We start from the raw sequence: 15141 nt of genomic DNA on the forward strand, positions 1-15141 counted from the left end.
ATGTATTTTTTTTTTATTATCATAGATCTATATTGTTGGGGTAACACTGAAGGAAAAGAAATAGTGTTGGGGTATTTCTGTCATTATCCCTTAATTTTTGAAGGATGTATATTGACGTCTAAAAAACTATAAGTAATAAATGTGAAATACTAAACATTGCTCCAACTTACCACCCCGGACCAGTTGAGCTACACCTATGCGGGCTGAAATACTAAACATTGTTTCAATTTTACGGATATCATTACAATTTCAGACGTGATTTTGACCATTTGGGTTAGAATTTGGTAAAAGCTGTCAACATACAAAAAAAATTATAGTTATTCGAGTTGGCTTTCAAATCCAACTTAAATAAACTAGACTAAATATCGTGTGAAAAAATTATGCATGAATGAGTTACACGAAAGACTAAAAAAATCAAAGTTGAAGTCAATAATATTATTCATTAATGCATCCTCACCGACATTCAATACTTTGGATTTAAGTTTAATTAAAAAGCCAATTCAAAGAATTACGAATTCTGTATTTTGACTTTTGCCAAATTCCAGGGTTATCAACACCAGACTCGCTCCAAATTTAGTTCATTTGAGTTTCATTGTTTCAATAGTATAAACAGGTCAAAAATTATAAAAAAATTAATGATGTAATATCTAAAGTTAAATTTTTATGCACTTAAATTATAAAACCCATTTAACCATTGAGTATCAATCAGTGGTGCAAAATCACAAGATATATAAATATTTCACTCAATACATAAATAATCACCCAATAAACATACATACATGTGGGCGTCTGTGTATTTATGTGCATATTAATGATAAAAATTCTTTCGGTGTAACCTTCAGTTTTACGGGATGTAGTATATAAATAACCGTAGTGCAACTGTTTCCAAACAATATCGCTGTGAATTAGGAGCTCAAAATTTATTATTGGTATTTTTATTTTTATTTATGTTAGTGATGTAGCTAAACCGTTTAGTAGGGCTGTGCGTTGGTTGGTTTGGTTAAAAACCAGGCATAAAACCAACCCAACCCATCCAACCAACTTTGGTAAATATTGAAAACCGTTATCGACCCAACTTACATGGGTTGGATGATGGTTGTAAACCAATTTAATGGGTTGGTTGGTGGTTTGGTTGATGGGTCATCCATCTAAATATTTTTTAATTTTTTTTAATATTTTATTACTTGTTACAACGCCATATCTTTTATAAATTAAATGCGACTACTTCAATAATATTCAAATAAAAGATTCAAAACATTACAGGCATATATATTGCAATTAAACATAAATAGTTCAACAAATAATAATCGTCCAAATATTTAGACTGTATGTCTTAAAATTAAAATAGTTCAAATTAGATAATTATGTTAGATTTATTGCTTTTAGGATTTTGGTTAATATTAAACAATTTAATAAATGTGATATAAAATAGAAATTTGAAATTAAAAATATTAAATATTTTAATTAAAATTAATAAATAATAAATTAATGAATAAAGTTGGTTGGCCGATATTAACCGACTAACCAACTTTTTAGCATATTAGAAACCATTATCGACCCAACTATACATGGGTTGGTTGACATTATCGACCCAACTTAAATGGGTCGGTTGATGGTTGATTAACCATCACAAATTGTGGGTCGAAAATGGGTTGGTTGATGGTTAAAACCGATCCATGCACAGCCCTACCGTTTAGAGTAAATGCATTGAAAGACCAGCATAAGAAAATATGGCGGGAAAGCTGCTGACTGTTGGTAGTAACTACATATATGATGATCTTTCCCAAGGTAATATATATACTGAGAAAAAAAACTATAAAAAAAAAATACTGAGAAATTATTATTGTAAGTGCATTAATTAATCTTATCTTATATATAAAAGAAAAAAAAAACATTACGACAAGCTAAGAAACTTTAATGACATATTTGTAAAAAAACAATATTTTATATATATATATATATATATATATATATATATATATATATATATATATATATATATATATATAGGGGTGAAAGTCGGATGGGTCGGATCGGAATTAGCCTTTTCGGAAAATTTCCAAAAAAATCGGAAGTACAAAATCAATTCCAATTCCAATTCCAAAGTTTTCGAAATCTAAAAATTCATTCCAATTCCAAAAGGCCTGGAAATTTCGGAATTTCGGAAAAAAATCGGAAATCACATAAGCTTTAAAATTTCAAAACTTAGCCGAAATTTTCTAAAATATTCATAATTTTTCGAAAATAAGAGCATCCACGTCGATAAAAGTAAAACTAATAACTACTAAATTTCAGTTCAAAAAAATAAATAAAAATAAACACAACATAATATCCAATAAAACTTCTAATAAGAATTCATTATGTCAAAATCCTAAAACAAAACTTATAGGTGTATTTTTCGGAAAATAAGTATTATATAATATATACTATTTATAGGTGTATTTTCCCGAAAAAAATCGGAATTTTTCGGAATTAATTTCGGAATTAAATTGGATCGGAAATCGGAAATTCCAAATTTATTTTATATAATTCCAATTCCAATCCAAAAAAATCGGAAAATTTCGGAAATCGGAATTTCGGAAGTCGGAATGAAAAAAGTTGTTCCAAAATCGGAACTTTTCGGATCGGAACCGGCGGAAATTGGAAAATCAGTTCCAACTTGCACTCATATATATATATATATATATATATATATATATATATATATATATATATATATATATATATATATATATATATATATATATATTGTTTTCATTATTTTATTATTTTATATTTTTTTTATCACTGAAACTTGATAAGTTAATAAATTGATATTTTGTCATTTGGGCACGGTCACTAAACCCGGACGGGACCGAACGGTCCAGTTGGTGTCCCGAACCCGGAAAAATTAAAAACCCAAAAAAACCGAAAACCGGTTGAAGAACCCCTTTTTTTGCTCAAAAACAGTGTATATAGATGCCGGATGTTGGTGTGGTTGACCAAATGTAAGAAGTGGATGGCCGGATCTCGTCGTGGGTGAACGAACGGATCTTGCCTTTTGTAACCGGATCTATTGGTTGAAGACAAAAAAAGATTTATGAATCGACAGACGCTTTAGTTTTAACCCACATGCCGCAACATAATTAAGCAGATATAATCACCTATTTGGTAACATCAATTATTAGGAAAAATAAATAACCACAATCTCAAAAGTAACTTGCCAACGCAAAAAGATATAATTAATTCTTGATATAACTTTTAACGCATATTAACAAACTCAAATTTAAAAAAAAAATTCACTTGTGGATATATATATATAGGGATTATTTTGTAGACCCCCCTCATTTCCAAATTATATAGAACTAACTACCAAGTGGATTGCATCATAGGGGAAACCCCCTCATTTTGAAAATATTTTGATATACCCCCCTGGCCACCCTGAAGTCTCTATAATACCCTTTTAAAATCAGTTTTAAACCCTAGCCACTACAATCGTCTCTCTCTTCTTTTCCCAAATTCAAAATCCCGCCTCCACAAACCTACCACCGGCGAAATTGCTTCTCGGAGCCATAACTCTCTCTCCGGTGGTCGGAATTCGATGGTTTAACTACCGTTGGATTCCTCTCGCCGAGCTCTTTCTTTTGGTGGTGATTTCATTCAATTTCGAGCGCTGATCTGTTTCTGCAAATTTTTTCATTCGAGGACGGTGGTCTTGCCGGAGCTTTATTTTGTGTTCCACCCGTCGAAATTTGACGGGCCACCCACCGTTGGATTCCTCTCGTCGAGATCTATATTTTGATGGTAGTTTCGTTTATTTTTATGTTTTCAGATTTATTTCTATATTTGTTTTGCATTTGTGGGCGCGATGAACCGTGGGTGGTTATTAGCGGCGTCTAGGGTTTTGGTAGGAGGCGAGGGGGGTGAGGAGTCACTGTCTGTTTGATTTAAAATCTGTAGCATTTCCCAGCAATAACCTCTCTCTCTATCTCTCGATCTCTTAGTGTTTGTTGGTTTTTGAGTGTTTTGATGTTTTTCTTCAAATTTTGTTGATTTGCTCTAAAGTAATTTCTTTTTGTTTTGATTTTGCAATTGCAGCTTAATGAAGACCATTGATCCTTTCCTTGAAGGTGTCAATTTTTTTTTGATGTTACATCTGATTTGTTCAACAGACTGTATACATTACTGTACATTACTATACATTACTATAGTAACATGTAGTTACATATGCGTATATTTGTGTATTTTTGATTTGTATTTTATTGGTTCTGATGTGATTTATAATAAAAAAAAAACTGAAATTTGTAAATTTTTGTTGGGGTTTTATGAATTTATTTTGTATAAGCCAGTATTCGTGTGTGTATACAATTGATCGACTAAAAATATGGGGAAAAAAAACGAACATAACTATGAATTACTATAGGTACTATAGTTACATGTAGTTATTTTCAGTACTGTGAACATATTGTTTTGAAAATTAAAAAAGAAGAATTAAAAAAAAATTAAAAAAAAAATATATATATATATATATATATATATATATATATATATATATATATATATATATATTTAACAAACATGTTTATAAAAAAAAAATAATAATAATAATAATAATAAATAAATCAGCGAAATGATAAATGCAGGACCATAAATGCTGAGTGCAGTTTGGCCGAAAATTGCATATAAGGGTAGTATAGTACTTTTGCTTCTCCAGGGAGTATGTCAAAGGATGATTTGAGCTTGAGTTTATCCCTAGTTTATTTGGTGGCTATGGGGGTATGTAAAACCCCATATATATAACATACATATATAGTAACATATATGTATATATTTGAATTTATTCTTTTAACATACATATATATAACATACATATATAGTAATATATATGTATATATTTCTCTTTAGTAAGTTCGATGTCAGTGGGCCTATTGGGCCCAATTAGGCGGGTTCTATTAGCTGTGAATATTTATCGGGCTGGAACAAAAGGGTATATTACGGTCACCTCCTGACATAAAGTCAAATTACAAAAAGACATCATATTTGATAATTACAACCTAAGCCTCATCAACTATAAATCTTCTTATAAGTTCATTCTTATAAAGTTAAATTCAACACAATCTTCTTGATTTCATGAAATGTTCTCTAGTTTGTATTTATTTTGTGCAAAAATGTAATTTCTGATACATCACAATATGATACTTACAAACCAAGAGTGATCATCTCGTTTCAAAATGTGAAGCTTGAATAGGGTAAAATGGGTACAAGCTTGAGAATATTCCACATAATCTAGAAAATTCTACTAAATTTGACACCACAATGGTGGACTGTGTAAAAAGATTCATGGTTGTGAGATGGTTGTAATTGCCCAAACATGAGATTTTTTTTTTTAATTTGATCTTAGCACAAGGTGGTGGCCGTAATTTACCCCTAATATTAATTTTGTATGCCTAGGGCCGGCCATGTTTCCACACCAACGATACAGACACTCCTGCGCACATCGAACGTTTACCAAAGTAATTTGGTCATCAAACAAATTTGGACGCAAACTTTCATTACAATGTAATGAGTAATGAATCTAGTTTTTTATGAGATGGATCGAATTTGAACCATTTTATTAAACTTGACTTATTTATAAGCCGAACTTGAGTCTTCTATGGCTCAACCCAAACTAAATTAAACCAACCCGGTTAAGTTAATAATTAAATATAGAATATATTTCTTATTTTAATAATATGGTTCAACGTAAAATTTATAATTTACAACCGTATATGATCATTTTATTTTCTAAAAAAGATAAAAGATAAAGGAATTAAATGGTGTGGGTGGCAAATAGTAAAATAAGAATTAAGTAAATATTCTAATTTATGGAACAAACTACTATTTTTATCTTATTTTTCTCTTTATGAATATTTTAGATTTTTCTCTTGTCTGCAAAGTTTTTTTTTTTTTTTTTTTTTTCTTTTTTCTTTAACACATACACTAGTTTACAAAGTTGTAAAACATGTAATTTATATATGGCTCGACATAAGTTCGATATAAACATGAAACCCGAATAAATGCATGAGTCGAATTTGAGCCTATACCAATGAAACCCGATAGTATTCGAGCTTAATTAAACAAATTAGGCCGTAAGGCCGTTTTTATCAACTGATATTATTTATGGACAAGTACGTTTTCTATAATGGCCCAATGAGCTTAATTTGAAGGCATAATAATATTAGATGATTTATTATCTATAAACATGCATAAAAACATGGCAAGTGCAAACGAGACGAAGAATACAAGAAACGACCATACATAATGCATTATACTTATCTTGTGTTCGATTCATAAGCTGTACATGTGCAAATTAGCGCTACGAAAAGTTTGGGGGCCCTAACTACAAGCCTAATTTCCCTATGCCTAGGTCGGGCTTGTTTCGACACCAACTATACGGGTACACGATGAACCTCTACGAATTTATTGCTCATCAAAGAAATTTGGTCTTATAGACCTCTATCACAAAGTAATAGATTATGCTGAAGATATAAATATTGGATGGTTCACTATACTAAAAATTTAAGTCTTTAGTTGAGAATACCATTACACACTAGATCAAAAAGTCAATGCAAATAAAATGTCATGTGTTCGAATCATAACATAACTCATTTAAAAAATATTGCACTTATATGTATTGCACAGGCGTATTGGCGATAAAAATATTAAATGATACATTAGTTAATTAAGCTTCTAAAATTATGTATATACAGTTAAATTTCTATAAATTAATACAGTCGGGACCAGGGAAATTCTATTAATATAGCGAATTATTAAATTATCGAGTTAATAATTTAACACGTTTTCACCGAATCGGGACCGAGAGAAACTATTATTTAATCGAGGTTATTAATTTATCGAGGTTCTATGTAATATATATGAGGCCAATTGTTCAGATTATGTTACCAATTCCGATATGCACTTTTAATTTTAATTAAAAATAAACACACGACATATGTTTCCTTTTGGGAAAAATACAGTTTTTGTCCTTTCCGTCAGTGCAACACTTTTGGTCATTTCCGTCAATTTCCCATTAAAACTAACGGAATCAAGCGTTTGCCCATCACTACCTTAACTAACGGACTAGCGGTAAATTGACGGAAATGACCAAAATTGTTAAATTATTGAAACATGAGGGACCAAATGTGAAATCGGTGCACACTTAAGGGATAAAAACTGTAATTTCTCCGTTTCTTTTTATTTTACTGCTGATTATTATGAAACTAAAAAGGGATTATATTCAAAACGGACGCTCCGAAAATCTCAAGAAAATGGATTCCACTCACCTTACGACACCTGTCTCCTTAACCAATGAAATAATGGTGTTAAGTCTTAGTTTCTCTCTCCTCGCTATTATATTGGACGGTTATTTAGTTCTCTATTGTTTCTTTTCTTTTCTTTTTATTTTTTTCCCTTTTTTCCTTTATCTTGAAATAAAAATTTATTTTTTCCTCATAACAAATTATCTTACTTTTAATTATTTAATTTAATTTCACATACTAGCAAATAATGCTATATTTTAATTATCAATTAATAATATTTTTACTTTGTACATGTTAAAGAAGTAATTTCAATAGCATCATGCTAATAATTAAAATAAATACATATAAGTTAATGTTTTAATAAAAAATGAAAATAAAATATATTGATTTATTTATTTACCTAAGTAATTAAATATTATTTTAAATAAATTTTAATAAACACTATATCTTTTTATTTTATTTTTTAGTATGTAATCTATTACAGTATATATTCTAAGTTTTCATATATAATATAATGTTATATGGTACATAAAAAATCATGTAGAACTTATAATTTCTACAGTTGACAAACAAGTTTTTATTCAAAAAGAAAGACAAAAAAAAAAATAGAAATAAAAAATTAATTTTTAAAATCAGTGTCGCACTTGAGCCGTGTAGCAAACATGGTACACCAATTCTCAATGTATTTGTACACGTGTCACTCCCTAAATGGCATCCTATAATCCTCAATAAATGGGGAGTCCGTCCCAAATGCGGACCCAACTAAAAATACTCTTATGAAGATCAAACTCCCTCCCTCTCGATAATCTTCACCGGAAAACCACCCTTCATTTTTGCAGTGAAATCCATTATGTAAACCGGCTCCGCCCCATCCACCACCACCGGCACCACCCTGAACCGCCGCAACACTCCGGCAACCACCCTCTTCATCTGAATAAAAGCCATCTCTTTCCCCAGACAAATCCTCGGCCCAGCCTGGAACACCGTATACGTATACGAATCCCTCCCCACAAACTTCCACTTCCCGGCACCACCTCCCTCCTCCCTCTCCAGCCACCGCTCAGGGCGGAACTCCGCCCAATCTCCACCCCACACCTCCTCAACTCTCCCCATAGCATAGGGATGGTAGCAAACCCTCATCCCTTTCTTCACAACCGTCCCGTCAGGCAAAACGTCGTCGTTCAGAGCAGCTTTCGTGTCGACTGGCACCGGCGGGTAAAGCCTCATCGCTTCGCAGAGACAAGCGTGCGTGTAAACCATGTCTTTCACTTCGTCGTAAGCCGAAGATAACTCCGATGACGATGATTTATCCTTATTAACCTCTATCAATATCTCGGCTTCCACTTTCGGGTTTTTCGAGAGCAGCCAGAAGAACCACGTCAGAGCGGCAGCCAGTATGAAACTGATCACTATATCCGCGACGAAGTCTTCGTCGGAGTGTCCCGACACTAAGAATCTGGACAGGATATCCTCGTCGTCGTCGGAGTGTCCCGACTGAATTAGTAGTTGTTTCTTTTTCCGGTGGATTATCTCCTTGGCGAATTCTCTGACTTGGTCAACGGCGATCTTCAGCTGCTTCTCCGATCCGAAGTTGAGTGCCTTCTTGATTTTCCAGTAGTAAGGGGTGATCGACGCGAACCTTTGTCTGGAGAGCTCTATCGCTTCCTGGAACGCCGCCGCGAATTTCTCCTCCTCCGGCGGCAGCGACGAAAGGTACGCCGGATCGTACCCGAACGCAATCCTGCAGATGTTGTCGAACGCGAATCTCTGGAGAATGTCCTGAAAGTCCAGCTGGTGGGTTTTATCGGCAGCGGCGAGTTTCATGACCGGGACGAGGCGGCCGGAGATTTCGGAGTCGACGGCGGTTTCGACAAACCTGCGGAGGGATTTGGTGTTGAACTCGTGGCTGGAGACCTGGCGCTGGAACTTCCACGTGTCGCCGTCGGCGTTGAAGATTCCGTCGCCGAGGAAGTCGCGCATGTTGGTGGTGAAGTAGTCACCCTTGACGTAGTTGTTGAAGTTGGACTTGAGGATGTGGCGGACGTTGGCGGCGTTGGCCGTGATGACGAGCACCGGGCTGCCGATGCTGCGGTAGAGAGAGAAAGTGAGGTTCGGCGTCGATGTAACAATCTCAGCCGTCCATTGCACGTATCTATGCTTGTTTTTCAAGATTGTCAAGAACGAACCGAATACAGGGTATGATTTTGGTAGATTGGTGGGAGGAGTGATTAGGGTTTTGAATATTGATAAAATGAAGTAAAATAGAGGAATTGCTATGCAGAAGATAATTGAATTTACGAAATTCATATACATCATTTTTGTGCAAAGAAAAGTAATCAATATTGTGACTGAGAATTAGGAGATATATGTTAGTTGTTGGTATTTATATAAGTATGATATCATTCATATAGGAGAATTAGGAGGTATATGTTGTTGAAACAAAATTGTAATTTTGGATTGGAAAAGTCAAAACTTTCTGGACTTTTTAACTTTTCGATCTAGTTATTATTATTTATTTATTTTAAATATAAAATCACGAGAAATGAAGGGGTGATCCTGCATCATTGATCTACACATAGTAACGCACATTCATGTATATGTGTATATGTGAGCTTAGTAGGTAGATCTGACCACTGTTCCGGTTTTAAACGGGAACCACCGGGTCAATGGACCCAGGAGCGAGTCCACCACTTTGGCATGGTGGACTCAAGCCCACCCTCAATTTATAAATTTTCCTCTATATTATACTTATATATATTTATTAAGTCCATTAATTTTTTATCAATCAGCCCACCAAAATTTTAAATTAATAAAAAGAAGCTCTATTTTCCTTTTGTTTTTTTTTTCTTTCTTTTCTTTTCCTATTTTCTGATTTTATCACAAAAAGATCTTAATTGTTTTTTTGAGGGCGCTGCTCCTGAAACCCGAAAATTTAAGTCCACCCGAAACAAATTCTTAAACTCGCCACTGAATGGATCGACGATTAACTGCCAGTTAACCGCCGAAACGGACCGACAGTTCATTCGAATCGGTCATAAACCTCCATATTCACAATCCAATTTAGGTTCACTCAAAACTTGAACGTGAACTGCCGAGTTCGAACAAAATTGGCTCGGAACTTGACCATAGTCAGGTATACTTAGTAAGGTAGTTTTTTATATAAATCTATAATTTAAATTAGCCCATGATATCCACGAGGTATATCATCTCATAAAGTGAAGGAAGGAGTGTTCAACTTTTTTTTCACCGAAAAGATGGAAGTGACATAAGCATCGAGAGATGTTGAAAATTAATGTTATCAGAACTCAAAACCAAACCCACTACGTGATTAGCAAAGTACACTTAATTAGACTGCTCTGATCGACTTGTTTGAAAGATAAATGTCAATTTTTTTTTTCTTTTTCGGAATGCTGTTTTCAGATGTTATCTTTATGCATACGGTTTACTGATCAATTACTTATTTAGTTAAGGGATTATTTTACATGCCCTTGCCACCAAATAAATTAGGGATAAATCCAAGCCCAAATCATCATTTGACATACCCCCTGGAGAAGGGAAAGTACTATAATGCCCTTATATGCAATTTTCGGCCAAACTGCATTCAGCATTTCTGGTACTGTATTTATCATTTTCGCTAAATTATTTATTATTATTTTTTTTTATAAATAATAATAAACCTGTTTGTTAAATATATATATATATATATATATATATATATATATATATATATATATATATATTTTTCATTTTTTAATTTTTTAAAAAAAATTAAAAAAAATTAATTTTTTTAATTTTTAAATTTTTTATTTTTTTTAATTTTTTTAATTTTTTTAATTTTTTTAATTTTCAAAATAATATGTTTGTTGTACTGAAAATAACTACATGTAACTATAGTACCTATAGTAATTCGTAGTTATGTTCGTTTTTTTCCCCCATATTTTTAGTCGACCAATTGTATACACACACGAATACTGGCTTATACAAAAGAAAATCATAAACCCCAATAAAAATTTACAAATGTCAATATTTTTATTATAAATCACCTCAGAACCAAAAAAAATAAAAAATTGAAAATACACAAATATATGCATATATAACTACATGTTACTATATATGTATAGTAATGTATACAGTTTGTCAAACACTGTTTCACATGTGACTTGAACCAAATTTTTGACACCTTCAAGGAGAGGATCAATGGCTTTCATAAGCTGCAATTGCAAAATCAAAAGAAAAAAAATTACTTAGTTGCAAATCAACAAAAGATGAAACATCAAAACACTCAAAAATCAACAAACACTAAGAGATTGAGAGATAGAGAGAGAGGTTATTGCTGGGAAATGCTACAAATTTTAAATCAAACATACAGTGAATCCTCACCCCCCGCCTCCTATCAAAACCCTAGGCGCCGCTACTAACCACCAGGGCCGGTCCGGGGTATTTAGAGGCCCAGGGCGAAAAGAAAAAAAATGTGCCCTTAACTAAAAGAAAAATATATATATTTACCTTTTTATCTTAAAGAAAAATTGTATTCCCCTATTATATGCCTATTAAAAAAAGTCAAATCTATATTAGTTTTACCAAATATTTTGTTCTATATATTAAGGCCAAGCTAAAAAACTATAAATCAAAGGTATAAAATATTTTTTTCTAAATACAAAAAAATATATAAAACTCAAAAGAAGAATATCAATATTCATTTTGTATTGCACAACTATATTTAAGGGTATACAATATTTTCTAAATATAGAAAATATAAGATGCAATGTGAATTCAAAATATCGAATCATAATGATAAATAATGGGGAAATTATCCTAGCAATTAAGTTTTATTGTAATAGTTTAATCATCCATATTTACATTGAACTAATAAAAATACTAATGAACAATTAAATTACGTACGGGTATAAAATAAATATTATTAAATCTATAAATTAAAATTATTTTTATTGATCCCAAATTCCAATACTTCATAATTATTTGCATTTAACCAAGAGTGATGTGAGATGAGAGAGAGTGGTGGTGGTGGGTCACATTGAAGTCTTCAAGTCGTGAGAAATTAGAAGGAAATAGCCAAAAAAAAATTAAAAAAATAAATAAAATATATAATAATATAACTAATGTTTTCTAGTTTTGGGGCCCTAAAGAAAATGAGGCCCTGGGCCTGGGCTCGGTTCGCCCTGGGCCAGGGCCGGCCCTGCTAACCACCCACAGTTTCGCGCACACACAAATGCAAAAATTATAGAAATCAATATGTAAACATAAAAATAAACAAAATTACCATCAAAATATAGATCTCGACGAGAGGAATCCAACGGTGGGTAGCCCGTCGAATTTCGACTGGTGGAACACAAAGAACACCTCCGGCAAGACCACCGTCGTCGAATGAAAAAAAATTGCAGAAACAGATATGTTCTCCAAACTGAACGAAATCACCACCAAAAGAAAGAGCTCGACGAGAGGATTCCAACAGTAGTTAAACCATCGAATTCGGACCACCAGACAGAGAGTTGTGGCTCCGGGAAGCAATTTCACCGGTGGGAGGTTTGTGGAGGCGGGATTTTGAATTTGGGAGAAGAAGAGAGACCGAAATGTGAGTGTCTAGGGTTTAAAACTGATTTTAAAAGGGTATTATAGGTAGTTCAGAGGGGCCCGGGGGGTATGTCAAAATATTTTCGAAATTAGGGGGTTTCCCTTAGAGTGTAATCCACTTGGTAGTTAGTTCTATATAATTTGGGAATGAGGGGGGTCTACAAAATAATCCCTTTAGTTAATAAGACGGCCGGTTCATTAGAATGTTTTCGTATTAAATATGTTAAATTACGGTATTATATTTGATGTGTGTTGGAAATTTTAATTATTAAAATAAAATTATTTTTTGAATGAATAGGCACCTATTTGATCAAATAGGTGCAACATCGTCTTAAGGAAAGAATATTCTCGTCTCGGCTAATCTTTTCGTATTTTTACTAATTAATTTGTTCGACCATTTTACTAAATTCACTATCCGTTTTATATACCGGGAACAACAATGTGTCTGTACAATCTTTTGTTTAATAAAATTCACATGTACTTTGAATTAGAACTGGGACTGTGTTGGGTCGGTCGAATACCTGCCTAAAACTCGACCCATCCGACAAACTAATTTTGCTCAAATTTAAAAATCATTGCCAACCCAACCTTTGTGGATCAGTTGATTGTTGATAATTGATTATTTGGTTACGAAATGGGTCAATTAATGGATATACTGGCCACCTAGTTTAGTTTAAAAAAAAATTGAGTAAAATTATGCACATTCTGACCAGTGTCACTCGCTATGATCATTTATCAATTAAAAATAGTTAATACTAATTCAAAAAAAAAATATTGTTCTGAAGTTCAAACTATTTCTAAACATGCATGTTCCCATATCTGATTAAAGATTTACGTCTAACATTTTTTTCCTTGTATATATATATTTTTAACAGAAACCACAACTAATATATTAGTTTAGGATAACAGTTTTGGTATAAGGATAAGAACATTTTGGAGTATATGATTCAGATATATTACAAGCCAAAATATCTTCTAAAAAAGATGGGCATGATTCAAAATATCTGGTTTCGTTTCTTTCCAAGAAAATCCCCATCTTAGAAAGTGCGTCTGCAGCTCTGTTGATCTCGCGATATTCAAACAGCAAGGTAACCTTGTCAAAACTAGGCAATGTTTTTAAAGCTCCCTGGAGGAGAACGCTGAAGTACTTGGGCACAACATCCTGCCTAGAAACATAAATAATCGAAAATAAGGAATCGGATCCAATAATAAGTTTCTTAATATCAAGATACCTTGCCATTTTAAGTCCTTCAAAAAAGACTCACGTCTCAGCTTTATTATGAGAAGAAATGCCGACATTTTTAGATAAAGCCAAAACGAACCAATCAGATGGATCTCTAATGATTCCACTAATACTTGCATTACCTGGGTTAAAATTTGATGCACCATCATTTAGTTTAAACCAGTCAATATGAGGTGGGCGCCAATTACATACAAAAGTTATAGTGTTTCGGGGAGCCGGTTAAGAAGAAAATTGAGATTGCCTGGAAATCATAATTATTTTGATAATGTTCTTGTATCTATCCAAGTATATACCCTGCTATTTGACAATTGTTGTGTTAACCATGTAATGATATTGATTCTCGTGTTACTTGTTGACTGTAACTCTAACTATGATTGAGTCATTTTTGCTTCGAGCTTTTAGCCCCAATCACCCCTGCATAATCTATAATTGTCAAAAAAAACCTAGTATTAAAAATATTAGCAATAACTCCTCAACGTTGTGTTTTGCAAGACACATGGCCCCTTCAAAATTATTTCTTGACTTATGGAAAATGACAAAAGGATGCGGAAAAGCTCCAAACCGAACCGAATTTTGTCGGAGAAAATGTTGGAGTGGTGGGGGCGGAAGGGGGTTGAGAAGTACGGTCATGTGCCCCCACAGGCCACAGGTGGTTTTTCCATCAAAGTTAACACCCAAAACAGACCGCATACAAAAATTGCTTAAAAGTGACAAAAATCGTACCAAAAATAATATAGGAACTAAAATCATTTTTGGTATATAGTATAAGAACCAAAACAGTAATTATCCTGAAACAAGTTTAATTTTATTCACAACTCATCTCAGACAGAATGATTTTTCTAATGTTTACAGGGATATCATTGTTATTGATAGGAAAACTCCAATTTTTTATTCTTTCAAATCAAGAATTGGATTGAAAACATCCCTTCGGAGCGTATGTAACTACAAGCTTTAATTCATTCAAATCATCTCGATTTAACCACTTTACAAAATGAGCGGTTAAATTTACATAGTCTGTAATCTAACAAT

At 32.9% G+C, this 15141-nt stretch overlaps 1 protein-coding gene across 1 annotated transcript; it reads right to left on the reverse strand.

Annotated features, from left to right (window-relative positions):
* Nucleotides 1–6943: 6943 nt before the first annotated feature.
* LOC105972535 (cytochrome P450 94A2) lies at nt 6944–9687 on the reverse strand. Its single transcript, XM_088816997.1, has 2 exons — nt 8041–9687; nt 6944–7238 (listed from the first exon to the last, which is right to left on the reverse strand). The coding sequence occupies exon 1, from the start codon at nt 9591–9593 to the stop codon at nt 8061–8063; it is 1533 nt and encodes a 510-aa protein (XP_088673123.1). The 5' UTR covers nt 9594–9687; the 3' UTR covers nt 6944–7238; nt 8041–8060.
* Between the last annotated feature and the right edge of the window lie 5454 nt (nt 9688–15141).

The sequence above is a fragment of the Erythranthe guttata genome, chromosome 4 (assembly GCF_056151865.1).
Source record: "Erythranthe guttata isolate IM_541 chromosome 4, IM_541, whole genome shotgun sequence".
NCBI lineage: Eukaryota > Viridiplantae > Streptophyta > Magnoliopsida > Lamiales > Phrymaceae > Erythranthe > Erythranthe guttata.

Bases quoted from the DNA above. Each gene is read 5' to 3' on its own strand.
- LOC105972535 (XM_088816997.1), bottom strand. From the start codon at position 9,593: ATGATGTATATGAATTTCGTAAATTCAATTATCTTCTGCATAGCAATT.